At 35.0% G+C, this 27,397-nt stretch overlaps 1 protein-coding gene across 1 annotated transcript in view; it reads right to left on the bottom strand.

The window, feature by feature from the left end:
* The window catches only part of RUNX3 (RUNX family transcription factor 3), an 87,498-nt gene that overhangs the window by 7,766 nt on the left and 52,335 nt on the right, over positions 1-27,397 (bottom strand). The window contains exons 3-6 of the mRNA XM_072419174.1: positions 26,640-26,881; positions 19,690-19,846; positions 15,369-15,473; positions 3,781-3,945 (exon numbers count right to left, since the gene is read on the bottom strand). Of these exons, the coding sequence (XP_072275275.1) occupies positions 3,781-3,945; positions 15,369-15,473; positions 19,690-19,846; positions 26,640-26,881 (669 nt within the window). The remainder of the gene's footprint in view (positions 1-3,780; positions 3,946-15,368; positions 15,474-19,689; positions 19,847-26,639; positions 26,882-27,397) is intronic.

The following is a 27,397-nucleotide window of genomic DNA, read 5'->3' as shown; positions in this document are numbered from 1 at the left end:
AGTATTTATATATNNATATATATATATATATATATATATATATATATATATATATTCAATATGTCAATATATTCTATATATGCTATAGCTTGTCAGTCAGCACCTATTTACACCTAGTCCTGCCCACTGCATTTTGGCAGCATTGCTTCTGGTACTGGAATTCTCCCAAATGTGATCTGCTGTCTGTCTGGGAGGGGAAACAAAATAAAAAATGATTTTATGACAAGAAGAGGAAAAAAAAACGTTTTTTTTCTATAAGCCCTGTGCCTCTCATGATAGCAGGTCCTGAAACTTGTTTAGACTTTCTGTATATATTTTCATAAAAGCATGTAATAAAGTAGAAAATAAGGAAATGAATATATATATATATATATATATATATATATATTTATATTTATATATACAGAAGTTTGTGTTTTACATCTCTCCCTATGTTATACATGCCATCTAATCAGTTTCAGAATAGTTAGAGAGGTTTGCCAAGAATTTGGATTTAAAATCTGGAAACTTCCAACTCCTGCTGACATTAGATATTGGCCCTAAAATAACGGTATATGTTGTTTCTCTCATAGCTGGATTCTTGTGGGGAACAGGAAATTCCTATGTTTGCTACTAGATGTCAGACACAATTATGGCACAGCAGCTGTATAATGTTCAGGTCTCTTTTATTCCAAAAGGACAAGGTTTTATATGTTTTCCTTAAGATCGGCTCAAACAAGAAAAACATTTACAATAATTGCCGCTGGACAGAGAAGCATTGCATATATACGGAGGTTGGGCTAGGCTAGTGGGGTAACGTCAATATTAATTCTTGTTTTAAAATATATTGACAAAAACATGTATTTTATGGTTACAAAATGCCTTTTTGGCCTTGAAATTCACTTAATATTATAGAGTTGGGATTACTCTTAATTAAAAGTGACACATCACATCAACAAAATATATTGTAACCGTACATTACCACATTGTCCCTACTGATGTTACATCTTTAAACGTCACCAGCAACAATTAGATGGTATTTGTGTTACAGGAAAGCTTGAATGTAAGAATCACCTACAAGACTGTCACAAAAATTTCTGCTATGTAAAAAAAAAAGTCTGGAGGAAAAGTTCTGGCAGTACTGGGTATTTTCTGACTGATGATAAAATAGAATGATGACAGATTTTTATAATGTATGGCTAACTTATGAACTAAAACAAACTAGCTCCACATGTCAGTTTTCTATCTTAACAAGCCATGGCAATTATTTTATTTAGCAGAGGTGCAGTAAAAGTTGCCATTCAGCCTTCACTTGACTCCTGACAATGGGCTGGGAACATGTTCTGGGGCACCAATTCAAACAAATTGAGGAAAATTGTGCCTGCATGTCAGACAAAGGGCATCTCCAAGGAAGACTTTATATTTTTAAGGTACAAAGTGTAAAACAATCTCTTTTAAAAAAGTAATAGAGGAAAGTGGTCAACAAAATCAACTAATGTAAATAGTTGTGCATGGAAATGCTTGGTTGTTATTATGTACATAAAATACATAAAAAATGTGCATGGAAAAGTTTAATCCAGCTTTACTGCAAGGCACATCCGTTACACTCCCAGCACCAACACTACATATATGCAAAAAAAGCAATTACAGCACTACATATATGCAAAGCATTGTACCACAATAACAGTACAAAAATATAAAATTATATAAAAAATATAATATCATTGTAAGGGGTTAAATAAATTATTAGAATTAAATAAATAAAGTATTCAAAGTTTTTTCAGAAAAGTCCAAGAAAGTATACTGCTATAAAATAGATACTGACTTGTCATTGTCAGCTCAGGATTTCACAGATGTAGCTAGATGGAGTAATTGAGAATTTATCGTTCTGATATTGCTAAACAAGGGTTATATATAAAATGTGTAGTACTTCCACTTTTCTATTTAGGGTGATTGCGCATTGTAAAAGGTTATTTGCTTCTGTTTTTAATACCACTGCCACCCTCTTTACACATTGCATGCATTTTATTTCTATACCATATGGAGCTGATTTCACGGTATGCAACCAATACACCTTTTTATGTAGATTAATATAATGTTGTAAATACAGAACATAGTTTGTTCTCATGGGAGGCCAACAAGACCAACAATATCTTATTCACTGCCTCTGACCAAGTGAAGTGCTGCCTTCCCACAGGAGAAACACTGTGGAAGCTACTTAACAAAATGTGGTATTTTTCACTGCTTCTAGCGTGACCACATAAGCAGAACACTCACACATAAGAATACATGTGCTCCTATATACACACATACATTCACGTGCTTGCCTTTCAGTGGTGCTGGCACTTGCAATGACAACTCGGCAGTGTTCTGTTTAATTGCATGCCAAATACCGCTTGCTTGGGGGCATTTCCCATGGAGATGAAAAAGCCCTTGTTCCCAGTTCCAAAACTGTTAACAGTTATGCTGCCAGAAGTGACAACTTGCTTATGAGGAAGCAGTAAAGGATAATTGTTGCAAAACGTCCAGAATTTAACAAGTCACCTTCAATACCTCCCTTAGTAGTGACATTTTTAAAGCTAACCAATACAGGGAAATTGGTCTTCCTATAGTTTATTTATTCTTTATGTGGGTGTGTGCAAAACTATATTTTCCTTTTTCACTTAAGTGAATCTACTTATTCAGGAGTAAAAGTGAAATGATGGGTCTGTTGCTCAAAACAAGGAGTTCATTCAAAAATATATGTGTCCATATATCAAGATTTGTGCTGTGAAGGAACAAGCTGTACATACACTAAAGTTGAAATTTGTATAATCCCCTCTTCCTGTCAAAATAGAAAGCATACACCAAGAAGGGGAAAATAACAGTTCAGGGTTATGTGAATTATTGTACTGGACATTATGATCTAGGCAATCATTTGATCTACATCAAGCATCAACTGCTGTAATGCAACTACACTTTCCTATATTTGAAAAGTCAGCCAACATTTTATTATTGCACCAAATTCAGTGAATATTATATTTTATTACTGTAATTGTATCTGGCAGTAACAGTATTAAACAGAGACATCTGCTGGATGAAGGCTTATATTGTAAATGGAGTCTCAGGCCTACATGCAATTACTATGTCACTAAAATAGTGGTCACGTGACCATGAACCTGATGAGTCTGATGAGTTTCTCATTTTTGGTAAGGATGGGATCTATCAGTGACAACTGCATAGGGTATTACACATGGGGATGGTAATTTTCAAAATTTAATCAGAAGTGATTATTTACCCCTCTCTTTGAAGTATTTACGTATCTTCCGTTCTCCTGTCACTTTATTTTGCACAAGGAGCTCAAGAAGAATCATGTGATCCACTTCCTGGGGCCATGCTGGGCCATTCAGCACTCACACACAAAAAGTACACAGCCTTGTGTAATCTAGGGCCCCTGTGACTCATAACTTATATAAGGGTTTTCTTTGCTGAAATGAGCGGCAAGACAACATAAGATGGTTCATACTGCTGGGAAGGGGGGTAAGTTAAAATGAAATTTTTACATAGGCAAAACAAATGTCCATTAAAGTACTTTAGGACAATATCCTGTAACAGATCGGGATATCCTGCAGATTGCGATAGTCAAAACTCCTAACCTGTTCCAAGGAACTGATTCAGAAAGTAAATGAAGCCATCAGAGAAACATGACATCCAGAAATCTGGACCATAGCAGCCTCTATATGTCATCAATATACTTCCTATTACAGGCTAAATGTTTTGTAGATCACATAGAACACTGCAACAATTCAGTTGTCATCTTACCTTGTATTTGAGTTTGAGCTTGGCTGCTGAATGGATTTGGGTTGGTCAATGAGGGTCTCGGATTTGGGTTGGGCTGAACCCTTATACTTTGCCGCCGTATAAGCTCCAGCTCTCCATAACGTTCTGTAAAATGCTTCCCCTGTTCTTCAAGCTTCTGGCGGTGCCCTAAAGCATTGAGGAGTAAACAGCAATTTATTTGGATGCAATAAGCTATGACATAAATAGTGAGAAAAGAAACAGGCATACCAAAAAAAAAAAATAAATTAAATTTTATAGTCCCCCAGGTTAGAATTCGGGTTTGGGCCCTTTCAAATTGCAATTTCTGCTAGGCTTAAAGTCCAACTGAAGTTATTTTCGTGTTTTTTATCTTTACCTCTGCATTTTAGGATTTGTGAATTTTTTTCAGGGAAATTTCTCTAATTTTTTTTCAATTAAAATTAAGCTTCCACCAACACTCATCCCTAAGCTTGTATTGTGAAAGAGAGGGGTGTGCCCAACTATACATAGCTGATTTTGAGTTCTGAAACAATTTCCAGTCTAATAAAATGTTTGCATCTAATGTGAATTCAACAACCAACAGATCTTAAGAAACCAGTTTTTTGATTGGTCATAGAGCCATCAGCATGTTGGTGAATACCAATTTAATGTACATACAATGAGTTAAGTTAAAGCAAGATTAAGGAAGTGAGAAAATAAGTTTAAGAAGCAATATGGAAAGGCTGTGAGTCAATAGATTCTTGTAACTAAAGCTACGTACACACTTCCAATTATTATCGTTTGTAAACGAACGACGAACGATCCTGCACGGTATCTGCGAACGATCGTATAGCACCGATCCTGTACATACAGATAACGACACGATCGTTCAAAGATATTGTACACACGTATATATACACACAGTATATATGAATATATCTATATATATATATATAAAAATATCATATATATATATATATATATATACATACATACACTCACATACACTATACAGCCTGTATCGATCAAATGTTCGTTCATCGCGCATGCTCAGAACATGCACGATCACTGACGACCGTACACACGATAGATGGTCAACGATCGTCGTCCAATCCAATCCGCCAGTCCGGTCGTTCATTTCCAACGACTATCCTCGTTCGTCGGCGTCGTTGGTTACTTTTTTTACAAACAATTTTTGGCCAATCGGTCGTTCGTCGTTCATTACCAACGATAAAAATTGGACGTGTGTACGCAGCTTTACTCTTTACATCTGGTGCTGTCACACAGGACTGAGGAAAGAGCTTATACTCCTGAGTAAGTTTCAACTGAAGCAATGGAAAAAATATAATGGATGTCCAAAGTATGAGTGGTATAGGTTTTGATTTGGACTATATTGTGTTACTCATACAGACAAAGATATATCTTGTATGAACATGATGTACTAGGAAGAGAAGAGAAAGAAATGCGATTTTATATTATTAAGCTAAATACAGATAATAATATAACACAAACATATGAAAAGGTAAAATGGTAAAACAGAACAGTAGTTAGATACTAAAAGAGAACAAAACAAAGACATTTTAAAACAAACTCTCCAATATGTGGTCATCAACAGTGTGAAAGAAAGAAGATTTATAAAATATATAGAGCAGTAAAGAAATAGAAGAAATCATAGATGAAGTTAAATAAAAAAATTAGAATAGTACTAAAATAGTAAGATATTCAAGGACAAGAAAAACAGTTTTAAAGAAGTTAGGAATTTGTTTAGTTAGCATATAATACTACAGTAATTGGGTAAGAGAAGAATATATTCAAGTGTTTGGCTAAATATTGTCAAGAACTATCAAATAATGGCAAATCGGAAAAAAATTACAATTAAGCAGTCATTTTTTTGGCCCAGAAATAGCAAATAGGTATCCAGCCATCACGTGAAAGCACTTAGCCATACCAAAAACAGTTGAGGTTAACATTATGGAGGTGTAATGACTGGCAGCCTAATATATTGATGGCTGATTGGAAAGTGGGTTGGGAAGAACCTGTCTAATTCTAGTGCTGCCTAAAAATATTGGATATTTATCTGACTAGTCCAGCATGTGGATAAAGCATAGAGCACAAAAAATGTTTTGTTTTGTTAACATAAAATTATCCCTGTGATATTTTTTCTACAGTCATTTTAAATATATTGTTTTTCTTGATTGTAATTAGGCAAGCAAAAATTTAAATTAAAGCATATGAGCCCATTTAGTGTAGTAACATAACTGCCAGCTATGTTTATGATCAAATGTAAAATATAGAATTTTGATACAAAACACTTAAGCGATATTTGATAGCACATCATAACAAGAGCACTTACTGATAAATGCAACCCTACTTAAAATGCATTGAAATGTCTTTACGTCAGCATTAATAGCCATTTATTAATTGAATACTGTCAATATATTTATTAAATGTATAAAATATCCTACTCTTCAACATGTCAAGATCTCGTCACATTCTAAATATTACCATTCTACTGCTGGTACATTGGACACATTGTTTATAGTAAACAGTGAAGCATGGGATTTATTAATATAATACAAAATCAATATTCATCTCACATCAAATATTCTACACACTGAATAACAGACAGTAACATCAATACACAGGAAAAAGATTGGGGTGTTTTCCAGGAATCAGTTGGGTGAAATTCTGCACTGCAGAAAGTAACTTGAGACATTTACTGAATTAGCAGCTAACAAATTAAATTGTGTCCCGATCTTGAAATTAAATAATACCTTTGGGAGATATGCGATGCTGTATTTTCATACATGTTTCCATATGACGCATTATGTTTAAAGAAAATATATAGAATGGTTTATATAAAATGTACAATTTAGATGCACTAATATTTTAGTTCTCTATGATATATGATTTAACAAATGCGTGGAAACATTTTGGTGGAGATAGGTCACATGTATATAAAAACATCTAATATGTTAGGATATGGGTTTATGTATGCATGAATATAATTATGTATATATATCTTATTGTATATTAAAAAAAAAGTATACAGCAATATCTTGGTTAGTGTAAGGCATTAAGTTAAGGTAGCTTCCAATAAAGTAGATCTGTGGATATTGGCTCCAGCTAGCTATTTATTTATTGAGGGCATAAGAACAAAATTATCTCAACATTAAATCATTGAGAAGCGTATTTAAAAAAACAGTAGTGTGACCATACCATAGTTCTGCCTTAAAAACAAAAGATTGCACTGATATAATATATATAAGGTGATTCATATATATGATTAGCACTTTACTTGTACATCAAAAAGTTGGAATATGTGTTCACCTTCAGAATGAAGTGTGCTTATATATTCATCATCATCCACATTGTATTATTACTATGCATATTATATGGAGGCCTAATTTAAAAGTTTTCCATATTATGTTGAACACAAATTTCTGCGGCACAATGAATCTAAAGTGAGGTCTGAAGCCTTAAAAAATATTATCCGAAAATTTTTAAATGTAAGTTAAAAAAGCTAAAGCCAGATGACAATTAGTGTGTTTTAACTGCAGGTTAGGTAACAAGAACGACAAGCACATTTCCTATATCCAGTTAAATATAGCATGTTTACAGTGATGCCTGGAATTCATTTGCATGCTTGCCTCAAATTTTATTTGCATGTGTCTACAGTGAGTTTCTTCACAAATAATCTCTGCTGTACAATATGCATTACTGCACAAAGCCTGCACTAAGAACACACAAAGCAGCGTGACCCATGAAGCGTTAACATACATTAATTATGTTTGTTTACTATACAGCTGAATTTTTTATGTCTACTAAAGCTCCTGAATAGGAATAAAATACAAATGTGATGCTGACCAAAAGGTATTCCAACTGCAGTATACCTGTACCCATATACTATGATAGGCCTGTAGGAGGCAATGGCTGTCCTGGTAATTTCTTTATTATGACAAATCATTTTAAATAGGTATCCCCATGTTGTTATTTTTTTTTTTCTCAGGGTCAGAGGACTGCCTGCAGAGAGTTGAAAATTCCCACTTCTGAAGTGGGTAGACACACGCATGAAGGGTGAAATGAAATGGTCACACCGCATTCCTTTGCTTTTTTGGACTGTACAGTGAGAAACTCTCAGTCTTTGCCCAGAGCATTATGGACGTTCATAAAAACTGAGTTTGTCTAAAAGATGAAATTTTGAATTCTAATAAATTTTGAACTATCATGTGCAGAAAATTATGCTAGAAAGGGCTGTGGTTTCCAATGATGCCCTAGGGCAGAGTTGAGTAGTCACACAATACATAATCCTTCTTTGTACAGAATGGTTTTATACAGCCTAGCTAGGTCAATAAAAAAAAATGTATGCTGCTTCTTAAAATCCTAACTTTAGGCAGGTCAAAGACACAAATGATGTACCTCTGTAATCTTTAGAGATGAATTGAACTTTTAGGGTAAATCATTAAATACTTCTATTTTTTCTTTAAAAAGCAACCACACTTTGAGTAAAGTTTGTCCCCTGTAAGCATGCTTCATAGAAGGATATCTGCTTTCTTTGTGGAAGCAATGGTCTCTCTCCAAACGTCTGACACACCCACTGCTGAGTCAGAGCACGAACTTTCCAATTAGCAAGGAGCATAGGCTTTGCTGATTGGTGGGATGTAGCAGTGGGTGTGTCAAACCTCTGCAGAGAGACCATTTCTCCCACACACAGAGTAAGAGTTTTTCTCTCCAACTATAAAAACCCTTAAACAGTTAAAATTGTATCTCTTTTCATTGTCTACTTTACTGTTTTGTCTGGAGTTCCACTTTAGTGCAACATGAATGCTACAATACAAGTAGGTCAGATTCTGAACTCAGGTCACTTTTGCTTTATGTCAGATACTACAACATGAGGAAGTTACATTATATTTTTTATGCAATGTAAAACATATGCGGTGCTGCACATTTCCCAATGAATCAATTCATCCTTTTTAACATCTGTGTACCAAGCACAAGTACTATACCAGTGCCAAAAATCTGTAACCTTTCAAAATGTCTTTAACGTAGCCAGAGAATGAGACAAAGATTAATAGAGACACAATAACACCAACGCCATAATGTTTTAATATAGGCTGGCCACAAGAGAAAAAAATGCAATGGCAATAGGTATTCCTACAGGGAAGTAGAAAATTGTATGACAATGTCATATGGCAAAGAAACGGCACTGTCTTTTTTCACAGCATGAGTGTCATCGACGTCATTTTTTTCTGCTTTATTGGCAGCATTGGCATGGGATGTGACCGACTATGGAAACCAAGAATTGGCTTGTGATCACATCTTGTGATTCAGATAATGTTACAACAGTAAAAAAGAATTTAGGAAAAGTCCTCAGCTAATTCGTTGGTCTTTTATTATCAACTGTTGGTGAGAATGAAATACCTGGGATTGTCTTCCAGCAAGTTCTGCTGGAGTGTAGCAGGAGAAATAACAGATCCACAACCCTAGAATTTTTAAAGCTGCATTCAGTGGGGCTGGCAGTGGCATTGAAAGGTATTCATTTAATTTTTTTATAGGGTCACAATCTTTAAGCAAGTTTGGTAAAGCAACAAAGCAACTTTAATCTCATCAGATGCTAATTGAAGGGACTGCCTGGCTGCACTGAAGCTCCGATCTCCCACTAAGTGGCTAATCTACAAAATATGTATAATAATGCAGTAAAAGTAACATGGAATACCAAGCATGTAATTTATGGATGTCAATTAGAACATATCTTCAAAGTAAGCTTTTCATTATAAGTTTAAAATAAAAGGTCAGTGAGAATATATTTTACTTGGTTGTAAATGTGTCTTTTTGTTACAGACAGCATAAGTGTCAATGTGCCTGCCTGCCTGTGCTAATGTGCTTTCACTAAGCATACCCTGCTCATCTAGCTCCAGGTATTCCCCTAGGGACATCTTACTGAGACCTTTGTATCCTTATATATGTAATCCAAGAGTTACCATTAAACTCCTTGGACATGTGCCTCTCACCATAATCATCCCATTGCTGGATCCTCTACAAAAACTTTTATTCTCAAACTTATAAAGTGTACGCGTCCCCAGTATTACTCCTGAAGAAGCCAAAAGGCAAAACGCGTCCGGCCAAGAAGCGTATAACGTATTACTTTACCTTCAATACCGGCTATGACGATTTTCTATTAGCCGTGCTATGTAGAGTATCTATGTATAGCTCATGTGGCCAGGTGTACCCTGATTGTTGAATCAGGGGATAACCGCAACAACATTGTATTACCTACCATGTTTTTTGTTCTGTTGGAAATATATGTTAATTTTACAATAAGAACATAAATTACATTTGCCAAACTAAAAGAAAACTCCTTTTTCTTCTGTTTCTCTTTGTTCTACTATTACTTTCATGTCAGTGGGGTGTGGCAAATCTATACACTATTATTATTATTATTAATATTAATATTAATAAACAGGATTTATATAGCGCCACATATTACACAGCACTGTAAGAGTGGAGTCTATACTCTCATTTCTATTTAACCTATAAAACCAAACTTTAGGCTCAACCCTGTGCCAACTGGACAACAGGCCCACTTTATATACTTATGTTGAGTCGGTTATATAATGTGATGGGTCCATAAAGCTCTGCATCTATAAGGTGCAAATGATGGTTGAGAGCATCGCCCATTTAAACTATTATTTTTAGAGGTCTAGCCTAAACATAGCTGGGGATCATTCAACCATGATAATTGAGAATCTCTTATGGCAGAAAATAAATACTTCTAGGGACAGCTAGACAAAGTAGATATTGCATTCAGAACTTTATAACCACTAACTGGCTAACCATTGCTTTTTGTTTTCCTCAGCATGTAATTACTGGAAATCTGAGAAAAATCCTCAGCTCTATGCGACAAGAAAAAAATTGATAATATATCTGTTAAAGCAGAAAACCATTGCAGTAGAAAAGTTTTACCTTCCCTGGAGGCATCTTTAGTATGACCATGCTGGCCGGGGAGTATTTTTGGAGTTTCTTTGAATAGCAGTATGCTTTAGCTCACAGCTGCCATCAAAAATACACTTTTACAGTTTATGGTTAGTAAAACTAATAAAACAATTAAACATATCACAGCATCATACTTCTAAACAGAAAGGACTACCCGAGTTTTAAATTTTATTAGGTGATGTATATAGAGACCTATACGGCTGGGCATGGAAGTTCTGAGATCATAAGTATCATAAATCAGTAAGCTCGCTGGAGGTGATGTCAGCATGTCTGCTGAGAATGGTCACAGATGTACTTGTTTAATGTTGCGTCTACTGCACTCTCAGCATGTGCTATCTGTGGCTGGTTACATGAAAGGACACATTGGTAACAATAAACCTCACAGAGCTGCAGAGTGCCCTAATATTGTAGCTAAATAAATGTGTACATATGAGTTTAATAATTGCATGCTACTATTATGCATTAATGTAAAAGAAACATATTGTGTTTTTGTATAATTTTTTTTCTTTTTATCCATAATGTCCGTAACTAAAAAAGTCAAGTTAATATTTTTGTTGCATGTGAATATGTTGTATAGTTATATCCATCTAGCAGCTGCATTTATCTTATTCTGTGTACATGTAATCACAGTATCTTCTTTTACTTTGCAGAAAAAAAAAACATTTTGTTTACAGAGCTCAATAGCTGCAGCTGAAATTTACATATACATATTGTTCATTTAGTTATTTTATAAATTATGCAGAAGCAACCTAAAACAATGGGTGATTATTTGGTTAGTGAAAAGGACAACACAAGCATAGCTACCCAGTTGTGTGCAAAGGGTATATTTACCCAGTCATGTACCAGGCAAATATAATAAACAGGATTTTAGCTGGCACATGATTGAATTATTTGTTATACTATTTATAAAGTAAGTGAGAATTGACTTTTGTAAGTAAACACTGCTTTAGTAAATTAGCTTATGTAGCCTGCACAGTGACTCATCCAACTCTCTTCCTGTTGCTCTATGTCTGCCTTTTACCATAGTGCCCCAAATTTTTGAATCTGACCCTAAACCATCACCAAACCATCAAAGTCTTGTGTATAATTTGCAGAGGTTTACAGAGAAAATATAAGATAAAAAATAGGGACCAGCAATATATCACTATGTCATACACTTTATTACATGGAAATGATCCATTAAGAACCCAGCATAACTTTTATCTGGCTTTATTTACACATCTTTCGCATTATAGCACCAGCCAGGCATATTTGCAATCATAGATAGTTTAATTGGAGTGTCTACCATTTGCTGACCATGCCATGCAGGGCAGAGGGCATATTTATAAAACCTGCAGAAAGGAAAGCAAAAAGATTCTAGTTTTAGATTTTCTATTGCAGCCTAGAAATTGTTAGCTCTAATATGATTGGTTGGTTTATGCATTTTTCTTTACCACATATGTTTCAAACACCAGTCCTTTAACAATAAAACTGTAAAGAAATTAAATATTTAGAATGCACGTCTTACATGCATCAAGTTATTTGGACAAAAATTAAAAATGAGTGACAATGCAGGGGAAAATATAATACCGATGCCCTAAATTTTCATACAAACCCATTGCTTGGCAGAAAATTTAAATTCCAAAAAACATTAGATCTTGTCTCAAACTGGATCTTTTCTACCACTGTTAGTAGACATGGGCTGTCTAAGTATGAAACCTATGAAAATCATAGCCTATGTCAGAGATCCCTGAATGAGGTTTGGGTTTTATGGTATTACATTTTTCGGAAAGAATCTCCAAATGGGCAGAAAGCCAGGACAGGCAGCATTCAAGATGAATAATACTAAGCATAGACTGGACACATACCTGATAACAGCATATGTGAGCCTAGATAAAAGACACTTGCATTAAAGCTGGCAACATGGCTTGTAAAAATCTTGTTAAAAATAAAGTTTATTTCCAATCATATCAGTTCAGGGAATTTTTAACACCAACTAGTCTCCATATCAGTGTTTCTCAACCAGGGTTCTTGTAGAGGTTGTTAGGGGTTCCAATTTGTGCCCCCATATCAATTTAAGTGACACCAATGATCTTTTTGACTCTCTGTAAGGATCACATTCTTCCCACTGACCAGCACACTAACATACTGTGAGCTGTGGATATAGTAATTATAGAAGGGGTTTTTCTAAGTCCTGAAAGCTATTTTAAGGGTTTATCCATGTGAAAAGGTCAAGAAACACTGCTCTATAGTGTAGACACTCTACTAGATTGTAAGCTCTTCGGGGCAGGGTCCTCTCCACCTGTATCACTGTCTGTATTAGTCTGTCATTTGCAACCCCTATTTAATGTACAGCGCTGCGTAATATGTTGCCGCTATATAAATCCTGTTTATTAATAATCATAATAATAATAATAATAATATTACTAATAATAGAAATAATAATATTAGATATGAGACTCTTTAAGTTGTGGCAAATCTATTTGCCCCCTCTAGGTACAAACTAATTTGTAACTACTATCAGTGCATATCTGTCCATATAGCTAAAATTCAATAGATACAATCACCATGTGTCCATAATCTGCTGTCTTATCATACCATTGTAGGATGTATTATTGACTGTAGTTCTATTACAACTCATAAAATTATAAACATTTTTGTATTTTAAAATATCTGACTTAGTTGGCATTCATAATGTTTGAAAGATATATACCAAGTATTCCATATAACGATCTGCATTTAACAGGAAATTCATGCTTTTTATTCTCTTCCTGTTTGTTTAACTTGTCAACACTTCAGCGTGAAATGACCAAATGTATTTTAATTTTTTTTCCTATTAACACATTAAAGAATAGGTGTTTCTCATGTCTAAATGTGAAGGCTTCACAGCTATATTTCCTGTATAAAAAGTACTAGTTGTTATACAGGATATATATATGTAATAATAAAGTACCACCTATATTTTAAATGACGCACAACAGTATATAGAATATTATACCTGCAAAATTCTCATGGGGTGGGGTTTTTCTTTTAAATCAAACTTGGAAAGCACACTGAATGGCATTACAGAACTTCAAGTGTAACTAAAAGCAGGCATCTAGGTATACCAAGTTCTTATTACTGACAAGTTTTTCATTCTAATTCTTCTAATCGTAGAAAGGGTGATACACTCTCTCTAACTGTTTTGATCTAAAAGTTAGGGGTGCAATATTCCTAATGAGACACTTGTACTCATGACAGTTGTCCAAGAGGAGATTTCCCTATATTGGAAATATCTTGTCACTTCCAAAGTCCAAAGGACAGCAAACTGGCAAAGATGATATATCTATCCCTAAATTATCAGAAATTAAAAATTAATAGTGTACAAATATTTTTCCACATTTCATATGCATGAAACAAAGTTGGTGTTGTTTTACAAACAAACATGATTAAGATCAACCCCAGTATGTTAAACCACAAGGGAGTTTCTTATGACCTGTAGACTAGACATAAAATCCCTGAGAAAATTGAAACAATTTAACAATTTATCTGTGTCCTGACGCGTTTCACCTCTGGGGGCTTCTTCAGGGGACTTTGTATAGGATGGTAAATCGCTGGATGATGTAATCAGAGATAAGGAAGGGATGAGATTCAATGATGGGCGCACTTAAAAGTGACACCAATGTCTGGTATTGTTTAGAACAAGTCTTGCAGGGCTGCAATGTGCAGCAGAGGCGCTGTGTAGAAAAACAACCCCACATTGCTTTTCTATACAGCGCCTCTGCTGCACACTGCAGCCCTGCAAGTCCACAGGTCAAAAGAAACCCCCTTGTGATTTAACATAGTGGGGTTTACTTTAATCATGTTTGTTTGTAAAACAACTCCAACTATGTGTTTTGCATATTCCTGAAATCAGGAAAAATGTTTGTACACTGTTTTTAATACATTGCCACAAAAACAAATACCCTGGCTTTTCTTGCAGATCGGGAGAGGTTTAGAAGATGGCTGGAAAACTCTACAGGACTGATTTAGTATAGGAGAGATCACTTGGGTTATTTATTAAGCTTTGTTTGCTTTGTATACCCATTTAGAAGAGAGCATTTACTTTGCTAAGTGATCTAGTAAACTGTTGCTATGAATGAACCCTTTGGGCAATTTCTGAATCTAAACTTCTCTTTCTTTAGCACACCCTGTATGCTAAGGCTGTGATGCTACAGGCTAGCAGGTCTTGCAAATGTAATTTGAAATTTGCTACTCATTCCCCCACCCCCTCGGTGCACACTGTATGGTTTAGGCCACCCCAATTTTTTACTGAAAGAAAATTGGACTCTCCTATCTTCTCCATGTTCAGTAATGAGTTACAAATGATACTTTGGTGAATAGATTGGTATTTCACAAAGTGATTATGTTTGTATGATATTATGGATAGCCTGGTAAACTGCTAATTTCAGATAAAATCTCTGCATTGTGTGTAATTCATCAAAAATGATCCTTTGTATCACTTATTAGGAAAACCTCTTTCTCATTTCTTTCTGAATTGAGAACCCCAAACTAAACAAACTAATGGTAAGTTATGAAAACCAGTAAACAAATAATGAAATGAATTGTACATAAAGTAAATTAGACTTATTTTCGCTTTAACCATCATGCTTAGAACTTACTTCTTGGTTCTCGTGGACCATCCACAGTTACTTTGATGGCTCTGTGGTATGTAGCAACTTGCGTAGGACTTGTGAAAACGGTGATTGTCAAAGTAAAACTCTTGCCTGCCAACCAAGAGAAAATAATACATATCAGTAAATGTTTAATAAGTAAGCACTGCACTTACATAATGCATGCTAGGTTAGTGCCATCTTTAGCCTGGAAAGCCAAGAGCTTTGTCACCCATTGTGAGATTTATGGGTGTGGAAATGTCTGTTGAGTAGAACAAATAGGCGTATATTAAGTAGCTTCAAACTGATTGTGATATATCAGAGGAACTGCGGACAAGCATGTCCTTGCTACTGCTTCATTCATTCTGTAGATATATGCTTCCTCCACACTTGTTTTTAGAATATTGCCTCACCAGATATCAGATACCCAGCTACGGGGGGCAGTGCAAATATGAGGGAGCAAACCCCTCTACCAAGATAGCTACTGCCACATGCAGAATAAGTCGTGGTAAATCAATATTAGGGTTTAAGCAATTGCATGAGCCTTTAGACAAGACCAGTAACTAGTTCTTTGTTCTCTGCTTGCTTTTTGGGCACAGCTTTCTCAGTACATATTTTGTTAATGCTTTCAGCAATACCAACAGCACACATGTTGTACAGAAATGGGATATTTGATATTGAGAGTTGGTTGTTTTTAAAGTATACCATCTTATCACACTACATCTAATATATTTTTCTTGTTTGCTGTGCACCACTCCCAATTATCTGCTTACTTTATTTCTTGTTAAGCGAAATGTTTTTTGCTTTTTCCTTTCATTTACTATATGACCATTTGTGGTTGACACCTAGAGAGCTGAGGCATCTTTGTGGTATGTAGTGATTACAAGTCGTGGAAACGTTGGTCAGTCATTTGTACCTAAAGTTTCCTCTGTTCATGGAATTATGAGAGTTCTTGTTTTCTGGGTATGCTGGAAGGTCTTTAACAGCTCTCCTAAATTGTGAAAGAGAAAAGTTTCCCTTTAAAGCATTTTAAAGAGAAATTTTACAAAGCAAATAAACCGATCACTCAACTTCTAATGGCATCAGGCGAACTCATCAATTGGTATAACTTCTGTCCACTTCATAATTTGAGTTGTGCACACTTCACAGCAACCACACCCCAAAGAGGTCTACACTAGTACTGTGTGTGGCTCTGGACCATTTAACTTTTCTGGATTCTATCTCCTTCTCTCATGCTTGATAAATAACCTAATTTAGTATTGACATATTATTGCAACAAAACATGAACAATGTCAATGTATGGTACAGTGGATACACAGTCGGCTAAAGTATATCAGAATGTTGCTGTAAATGGGGTTCATTTGGAACAGAGACCAGTCACTAGCCGTTTTTTAATAGTATAGCTGCTGAACTGGGCAAGCCAGTTTGATTGTACAATATTTATACATTTTGTACATTTTCCCACAATGCATCGTGTGGGGGCATTTATAAATAATCCATTTATTCTATATCCAATTAGGCAGGCCTGTTTGTAAATCTATAGAAAAATTGTACCTTCAAATTGTAATGTATAGTCAGCTTTGAACACCTTTTATCCATTACCAGGAAAACACATCTTCTAATATAAGCTTACATGTACATTGTCACTATATTCTAAAACACATTACAATATAACAGTCAGTTCAACTAAATGTTTGGTAAAAAAGTGATCCCAGCAAAGGGATGTGGCTTTGGGCAGCAAAGAATTTGTGCAAAGGTTTTAGTGAGGGAAATCCGGCTTCTCAACACTATTGTTTCCTTAAGATAAGAAAGTGCTGGGGGTCTGCACCTGCTTTCTTTCTGCATAAACATCCATGCTCAGGCTATATGAATATGCATGTTCTTACAACAATTGTTTAAAATAAAATAGTGATTGGCAAAGGTCCCCCTATTCAACACTTTTCAAAACTTCCATTTCATACACCTAAAGCTGTCATATTCACAATATTTGAACTGTGCTGACGTATGCCCTGTTCATTTAAACATAGACATTGCCTGTCACAGGAGTAAGGGAGTAGACATTCTGATCAAAACAGATTTGTAGATGGTGTATATTGTTTTCTGTCTAATCTCCTGGAGTATAGGCATGGACCATTCTTTTTTTGTAGGCTTTTGTAACACACTTTCATATGACAATGAGTTCTAATACTTAGCATAGTTTAGAATCAGTTTACCCTTTTCATCCTTTTGAGAGAAATCTATGTTGTTAGCCGCACACAAGCGCATAGCAAACTGCTGCTATGCATCCAGGACAGGTAAACTAAACTATATAATAATGCATTTGCACACATTGCTCTTGCAGTTTTGCTTCTTCCTTTAAAGAAGTGTTTCTCAACCAGAGTTCTGCAGAACCCTAGGGTTCCTCCAGAGGTTGCTAGGAATTCCTTAAGCAATGAGCAGTTTGTGACCCTCAGGTTAGTTTAACCGACACCAATGATCTTTTTGGCTATCTGTATGGAGGACATTCTTCCCAATGGCCAGCAGTGTAAGGGGCAATTATGAGCTTGCCCCCCATCCTAATATACTCTAAGTTGTGGATATATTAATTATAGCAAGGGTTCCCTGAAGACCTGAAAGTTAACTTAAGTAGGAACCCTTTTTTTAACCCCAGCCATGCACATGGCCTGAAAAATTTGGAAACTCCACCGTGATCCTCCTCAACTGCATGTAAAGGCATGCACAAGAAAGTTTGTAACTGTTCTGATACAGGTTAGGCAGATTTAGGTTAACAAGCCCAAAGAAGGCCACTTTGGTCATCCATATGTCTAAAATGGCCTGAAACCATTGTCTAAAACAGCCTTAACTTTTCTTTAATGTTTTGAAAAACATAGATCTATTCACTACCCTAGATCACACCAAACATATCCTTTGATCAGAACTCTAATATCTGCCTAGTGCTTTTATAGTAGTTAACAGTATACAAAAGCCTTGTGATAGACATAGGGCTATAAAGAGCTCTTATTCTGAAGTTTGTGAAGTTACAGTAAGATGCAAAAGATGAATCAGTTCAAAGAAAAGACTTGGAATTATAAAGCATTCGGGTTTAGAAATTTGTTTTGGAAGCATGAAAAAACTTTAACAGGATAATTAAGTACAGAAATAGGAGCCTAATTCATAAAAGGAGAGATTTTTCCATTTGCCAATGTGCAGTCAGTTAAGTGCTGAGTTTAAAAGAGAAGAAAATAAAAATACACATCTTTTAGAAACCTAAACAAGAAAACGGAAATGTTACAGAAATGTAAGCAATCTGGTGTTACTGAAACATAACAAGAAAATGACAATTACATTTTCTAAAAGAAAATATAAGCTATATAACAGTATGAGAATGTAAAAGGCACAAAATAGGGAACATTTGTAGCTGTCAAAACAACAAGGTTTCCTTTGGATTCTGATACATGGACTGATCTTTAGGGAATTTGGTAATAAAGGTGTATTTTTTACTTAGCCAGGTGTACTGGTGTTTATGTGAAATCATGTAGAAATATTTTTTTTAAAAAGTGAATTTCTGCTGTATGTGACTGGAATGAATACAGCTTTCTTACGTGAAATCATACTCTTGTTTAGATAGGTAAAAATAAAGTAGTTTGCTATAGACATTTGCTAGGCTATTTAAAGGTGGTTTACCAAAGATTAGTTAACTCAAGATCATCATAAATGTTTCTAAAGGACTGTAAAAATCTATCAACAAACTTCTTTACATTTACCAATACTTTGTAATTTACCTAAACTTTCTGTTTACATTGGCCTGATTTATTAAAGCTCTCCAAGACTGGAGAAAATAGACTATCATGGGAAAACTTGGTGATCCAGCAAACCTGGAATAGATGTGGTCTATGATCAAACAGGTGCTTATACTATATAGTTGTTGGCCTATGCAAAAGAGATTATAAAGATTGCGGTTAGATTAAGTCTCACATTTTGCTAACATAATTAAAATCATGGAGAATCCATTAGGGGAACATAAAACCTTTATGCTATGTAATGTTACCTAAATTGAACTAATTACTTAGATCTCACCAAATGGTAATAAAAGCCAGCATGTAGTTTATTACATGTAGTAATTTTCCATTAATTACACAAATCTTTATTATTAGTTTTGAGTGCAGTTAGGATTTAGATGTCTATATTTAAAAAGTCTGACTCTACATAGAAACTCATCACAATAATGATGGTAAATAACTCTCCTGTACATATTCATCAGATTTCCAACATAGAACTCATTATGCATTAAGATCATAAATTAGAGGTTCTATAAATTTTAGAAGTAATCAAAGTGAACAGTGAAACCCACCTCTTCCGCTTCTTCCTACAAAACGAAGGTCATTAAATCGGGCTACTTGATTTTTCATGACAGCAGAGGCATTTCTTAGCTCAGCTGAATAGTTCTCATCATTTCCAGCCATGACGGTCACTACTGTCCCATCAGGGACATCACCCAGGGCTACAACCTGAAGATAGAAAAACATCTGATCTTTATTGTAAATGCATCAATATCAGAATTCACAGCTTGTGCTAGAGCATAATGTCAAGGATATCAATAACCATGCAGTAGCCAAAGTTTAATATGTATGTTATTGGGGTTGACAGCCAAATGCCAGCTGTTCGGAACAGGACATGTTTTGATACTTCCTTGTTCACTTGCCATTTGCGCCTTGATGCTGGGCATTGACGCAGCCCATTATAGGACCAATAGGAATTGAAAAGAAATGGAGAACCCGGAAGTCAGCTTTACCTATTCAGAATGACTGGCTTGTGACTATAGCAGAGATACATAAGAGGTGAATAAAAGATTCCGCAGGTTATACATTTCATTTATTTTTTTACTGTACTGCACAATGATTCCCATGCAGTTTGTAATAATAGTTGAATGACAGCTTGTGCAAATGCACTAACAACACAAAAAATATTTTTTATGTTACTTTAAATCACTCTACTCCAGTGTTTCTCAGACTGAGTTCATACAGAGGTTTGTGTGCTGATAATGCATTTAAATATAGAACCAACCAGACAAGCTTTAATCCTCATACCCAAAACACATGTTTGCAGGGTTGCCACTCTAAAGTCACCATATTTCATCTATTTGGGAATGCCCTAAGATGAGGAGTTTCTGAACAGCAGTAAGCCATGCGATTATATGTTCTTCAGTAAAGATCCTCAAGAAGCCAATTGTCAATGTAGAGCATGAAGAATGTAATTATATGCAATTTAGACTAATTACTTTTATATTTACAGCTGCTAAACAAATTTTAGTAAAGGCATGTTTGGCAGATGCACCCAAGGCTATGGATATACAAAAGATGCTGTGGTATTTATTTAAATTGCAATGTACCTTCTGTGAGATCATTATAGCTTCTGAATGTTTTTTTATTGATTTATGTATGTATTTTCATGATTTATGTAGAGCCTTTTCTATATTCCTCTGAATGTTTCATATTAACCCATACTATGAAAATTTCAATTAAAATGTATGTAACTTATAAAAATAAAAGAAGTATTCATTATAATTATAATACTAATAATTAGGTCAGTGTGTTGTGTTGGCAGCTAATTCAAAATAATGAGTGGCCTTGACGCAAATGCACAAAAAAACCCACAGACACCATACGTTACCACATGAGCATTATAGCAATGCACTAACTGTGATTTTAGTCTGAAAGTTCTAAAGTGGACGGTTGTCTACGTAATTTTATTTTCTTAATGATTTCCCCCAAACACTGATATAATCATCAAAGATTTAATATATAATTAAATAAGAGCTGGAAAATTCTGGGCTTTTGTAAGCACACAGTAATTTTATTATTCAATTTAACATATTTCAGAAGGAATGGACTGAAAATATAGGGACATTCCAAAAAGCTACATTAAAAGATAGTTTATGTGGTCACACATTTAGGTTTTTTTGTGCAACACACCTGCCATTTTTGTATGTAAATGCAAAGCTTTTACAAATATGGTGCATATGGTGAAAAAGTCACTACAATTAATTAAGGTCCAAAGAGGCAACTTTTTCTTGGCCGGACCCTATTCATTTCCCATGTCTCCCTGTTGGGTTTATTTTGTAATGCATGATTGAACTGACCTACACAGAAGCCTGGGGTGAAAAGGACAGAGTGAAGCATGGCCTACGGTAAAGTCACAATTTGGCTATAAATCCAGCTGCCTATGGCTAGGTACACACGTGCAATGGTTCTCGTCCGATAATTGGCTCAGGGCCGAAAGCAGGCAAGAATCTCTCATGTGTACAGTCCTTTTCGCCCATCATCCGAACGACCATCCTAGCAGATCCACGGATCATGGACGACGAACGATTGTATTGGAAGTGAAGGGAGAGAGAGCACAGTGGGGTGCCGCTCCATCTTTTCCCCCTCTCCATTAGGCAGAACAGTGCTGTATGTACAGCACTGGTTCATGCACCGTGCAGTCGTTTGTCGTTGGAAAGGATCTTGAAAGATCCTATGTCTTTGGATCAGCTGTTTGGATACGCTGTTCTCATACACACATACACATAATAATCAGTTTGCCCCTGCAAAGTGTAATAATAGCTAATTTGGACCACTGCCAAGAATGTCCAGATACAGAGATCTGCATTATGGGAGGCAAATCAATCATTGTATCTAGAGTTTACGTGCATTTATGTTTTATAGGCATCAGTGCTTTGGTTGTTTTTAACTTACGTATTGGTTAGTATTGGTTAATGAGCAGACATTCATCTGTTGACAGATGTCTCGGAACTTAAAGTAGTTTACATCCAATCAAAATCAGTAAAGTACTTGTACATTTTTCACATGTATCTTCTTTGACAACTACAAATATTTTAAAATGCATGCAATATACTGATATTTTTAACTATAAAATGCATTTTTCTATCACTTAATTTATATTTATGTCTAATAAAACATTTAGTAATACTGGCTTGTTTAAGGTCTTTTTAGTTTGGCTATATGTATAGGTTATTATTAAATTTTTGTTATGTAGTGTTTTCTTACCATCTTCTTTTGACTCTTTTTACATATACTGTTTCACCTTTTTCAACTATGATTTACGTGTTTATTTGTATGTATGTATATACAAACCTATAAATAATGTCTTTCTCACAGAAGAGCATGTTTAGTTCTAGAAACCAAACAAATTATCCTTTTTTTGTTTTATGAGTTTAATATGAGTTATTGAGTCTCCCAATCAGGGTCAGACAAGTCATAAAGTCAGACACTAAATGAGAGTGATTCATTTTTAGAGTATACATAAGCTAATTGTACAATTACGTGAATAATCCTTTAAAGCCATACAACCATCCAGTATATCCAACTTGGACTAGCAGTCCTCCAATATTTATTAATTGTCCACATGTATCAACCATTTCAGCAGAGGCAATATGATCCAAGTATTTATACACCATAACTATTACCCTAGACCTTCCCAATATAGACATTTTGCTACTTCTGATATAAAGTAAATTATATATCTAAAATTAGGAAAATACTCATCTACTAAATTCTTGTAATAATTAGTTTTGCTGCCATGGACAAATGTAAGGCTAGAGATTTGGGGGTCAGAGGATCATCTTCCTTGAGAAGAAAACAATTTTGGGTGAGCTGCATATTTTTATGCCTGGGAGTTTATTAGTTTAACATTAAAATGCGTGGCAGAATGTTTTTAACATTGGGCCTCCCCACCAAATAGGTCTAGACATTGGCCATGGGCCCACAGTAACATCTCTGGCACAGGCCTGAAGTTTTAAGCTATTGATCATAACTGTTTTTTCTTTACCATCCTTTTGTTTTCCGATTCTTTGTTAGAACATTTGTATGTTAGTGGTATTAAAGTTTTTGTCTAATTTTCCTCACAAATTTAGCATCAAAGTAAAATGTATAAAAAAACATGTACATGTAGGTGCTACTGAGCTACTAAGGTTTTCTATTTGAGGTAGATATTGCTTTATATGACTTGGAATCACTATGTGATGCATGTGAAAGGTTAAATTGCACATGTAGCCGTGAAGTGGGTTTAATATGTTTTTCTTTATTGTGTTTCTTTATTGTGTTCCATCTCTAATTTAGGTGTTCTACAGAATTATGTATCTCAAACCATCATGGAATCTCCTTGTTGTAAACTTTTGTTAATCAAAAACAGATGCCAAAGGACCAGTGTTGGATTAAACAAAGGTAATTTTGCCTTCTAGGGTGTCCCACATATTATATTAAGACTTTGAAGATTACTGAGGAAGTTACCCCAACTTGATTTTCTAATGTGTGTATAATAATTTCACCTCTCTTACCGATTAATTAATTTATGGGTTGAGCTATAGGCACATTCAATATACTGAATCTGTTTCTAATATTCAGAGCATTAAAAATCTTTCAAAATATTTGGGTGTGGAGGGGCCCTTTTTCGTAAATGCAACAAAAGTAGCAGGTTGTTGGAAAGGATTTTGTGTTTGGGGTATCCAGTGTTTATATGTGTATGTCCAGATCTTGTTGTCTAGCAATGGGAAGCTGTTATGTTGACCAAATGTTTAAAGAAATCAACCTTATTACCCATAGTTATAATACGGTGGTTGGAGGTGAAGCCTGATCTAACCATCATCGGTGCAGCTAATCTTCCACTGAAAAGCAAAAATATGCAAGTTTGGCCAATTACATATAGATGTGATGGAGCAGGTGACATCTAGATAGAGATCAGACCAGATTATTTAACCAACACAGTGGATGCTACTTTTGAATGCCCATTGCATGATTCGATATTTTACTTTATCACTAAGCTAAATGATCATACACATGAACATTCACTTTGCTAAGTTAACAAATAATACTCCTTTAGTAAAACAAACCTATTATCTACTTGTGCATATTGGAAGTGTGTGAAGTGCCAGACTGTCCTTGAGCGAGTTGGTCCATTTAACCCTGTCGTAAACCTGTGTCAGTAAATAAGAGCAACTACAGTGTTGTTAGCTGGGTATCAAGGTATTGATATATTTTCTTTAAAGGATCACTACCTGCAATGCAGTACTACTTTTAATTTTGATTCCTATCTAAATAAATGCTCATCTAAAAATACCATGATACCTCTCCCACACAAAGGTAAAACCTGCATCCCTGACATCGGAATGATTACCCATATAATTAGTAAAAAGTAAAAAAAACTAATAAGATACTAGGGTATGATCTGATTATGGAATGTGCCTTTATAGCTTTTAGAATGCCACAACCATAGGTGACAAATAAAACAAGGTATGTGGTGCACATTGAGTGGGCTGTTATTCCTAATTTCTAATTGCATTAGGCTTTTTTTTAACTCTTTAACCCATCAATATCCGGCACTGATATGAAAAAAAAAACATGTTTTTCATGAAGTAATTCCAAGGAATAGGAAGTATCAAATTAACCTTTATAATGTAATAGCAACACTTTTATTGCCATAAACAGTTCCGCAAAATGTTTGCATGTTGATAAGACACAACTTTTTGGCAGTGAAGTATCTTAAAATATAATTATAATAAAATAATGTGTGTATAACACAATTAATGTAAGTATATAAGATAGAATAAACTTATATTACCAGTTTTAATATATCAATGTGATTTTTCCAAAAAAAAATATTGAAATTCCCATTGTTGCATTCTATTCATCTATTCATCCATCCATTCTATCTATCTATCTATCTATCTGTCCATTTAATTTATATATGTGATGCATTGCACAACTACTAATATATGTCTGTTTATCTGCCATAATTATGCAGTAACAACTTTACCACAAGGACTTTTTTTTTTTAGTAGCCACGAATCCTCTAATTTCACACCTTTTCTTAACATATAATGTAATTTATAGCAAATAATATAGGTGTTGCTAGAATCTAGCATCACAGTTTTCGTTTCTGTGCATTTAAGATGGTGTAGAGGCATTCTACAGTACAGACCTCAAAACTGCCCATTGCCACTACCTATATTAACTCACAGTGTTTAGCTTCTATATTTTTTTTTAACAAAATCTTCTTAGATGTGTGTTTCTCAACTCTAGCTTGTCTGACCACAGAGATCTCATGTGTAGAACGTGTTAAATACCAGCCCACTAGTTTCCCACCATCAGAGACGCTTAACTAACTATACTAAATGTTAAGTTTATTACACGGTAACTATAATATGTGCAGTTATTAAATGCTTAGTTATAACAAAATCGTTCAAACATCTGTTAACATACTTGTTCTTACATTTCAAGCATCATCTAAATGTCTAATAATTCTAAGCATTTCTAAAAATATATGTTTTGCCTGTACCCAAAGATTTTATCATTTATGTATTACAAAGTTAATATATGAAAGGTATTTCACCATACCTGCTTCAAAGAACTGAGTGACATAGAGGGAAATATAAACATAACAAAAAAGATATATCGATAATATGACACTATAAAGCAAAAACATCTGAAAAGCACGCTTATTGCTTTTAAAAGGTATAATTAATTATAGTGATGTCAGCACGTAAATATTACATTTGTTTCATGTAGGTGGAAATGGGGACAATTAAATGCAGAAGTATCACAGAGCATAGGTAAATGTTTTTGCTGAAATTGTTATAGCAAACTTTTTTTTTTATTATTACACATGATAATCTTTGAAAGGGAAGAAGGAGTGATACTGAGGTTAAGTTGCTGGTCTCTGAAGTGGTGTACCAATTATACCAAACCATACTCCATAACCTTCTCTAATTCTGTGAATATGGTCTAGTAAAAAATACATCTTCATTGAACTTACCTTAGCTTCAATTTGCAATAGTGTACTCTCCTGCTTTTGCACAATGTATTATTGTTATATATAGGTACTATATCATTTTTTATTAGTACTATAACAAGTCACAGGGTTTAGTCCCCATCGTAACTAAAGGATATTAAACATTCCTATTAAATACTACAGCTATTAATATTAGAGGACTCTTTTTCTGAGGATGGCCTATTCTGGCCTAAGTCTCGATTTCTCTAATAATATAGTAATATGTATATTGTTATATTTATTGCAATATCTGTTAATGTTATAGGAGCATTACCGATATTGCAGAATACAATTGTCTCAAACATTTTAAGGTCTTGATGGACTTATGTCTTTTTTTCAACCTGACTATATAACTATGTAAAGGTAATAGTCATTAAGGTCATACAACAATAACATGCAATGCACGTAGTACACATGCAAACAAAACATTGTTATCATTCTTATCGTGTCTATTTTATATTCTTAAAAATGTATTACCTTAAAGGCTACTGGTAATGTCTTGTTGCATCTCCAGTGTGATGGCAAAACAGAGCACAGGAAGTTGGGACTGTCGGTCCTGACCAGTTCTCCTGCATGATCCGCCAGGACATCCACCACCGTTCGTATCTCCGTCCTTGTCCTCCCGGCGCCAGATGAGCTGATGCTTCCATTGCTGTCTCCCATTTTCCCGCAGGAGAAAGAGGTGGATGGAGGAGTAAAGCGCCGGTTGGTGCTGGGGTCTACGGGAATATGCATTACAACAGCTAAAGTTAAAAAGCGCCAGGCACTATGTTTTCTTTTAACAAGTCTAGTGTCTCTTTCTTTAGCTCTAACTGAGAACCGTCAACACAAGGCAGTAAGTCTTTCAAAAATTATCACTAATCTTTGCAGAAAAAAAAGAGAAGAAAAAAAAAAAGTCCAGTGAAAGATCAGAAGCTCAGGAAGTGACTGTCTGATCTGAAATCTGCAGGGGTGGCGAAGAGGAGGGAGCATGTGAAGAAATGTTGCACCCAACCTTGTACTCACAAGTTTTTGCACCCTCCTATAGCACCAAAAACCACAAGGTAAATGTTACAAAGTCTAGCTGTAGCTCAGATCCCAGCAGTAGCAGCAGTGCACACAAATATCACTTCACAAGCATTGAGCAGTGGTGGAGCAATCTGTTCTTCTGCAATGGTCCCTTGTAAAGTTCAGAACAGGCTCAAAGCAGATCTTTTCTAGTTAAATAGATGCAGGCACTCTGACTGCACAGAACA

Source organism: Pyxicephalus adspersus, chromosome 1 (assembly GCF_032062135.1).
Source record: "Pyxicephalus adspersus chromosome 1, UCB_Pads_2.0, whole genome shotgun sequence".
Taxonomy (NCBI): domain Eukaryota; kingdom Metazoa; phylum Chordata; class Amphibia; order Anura; family Pyxicephalidae; genus Pyxicephalus; species Pyxicephalus adspersus.
Note: the sequence above shows the minus strand (reverse complement) of the source record. Positions and strands in the feature narration are given on the sequence as shown.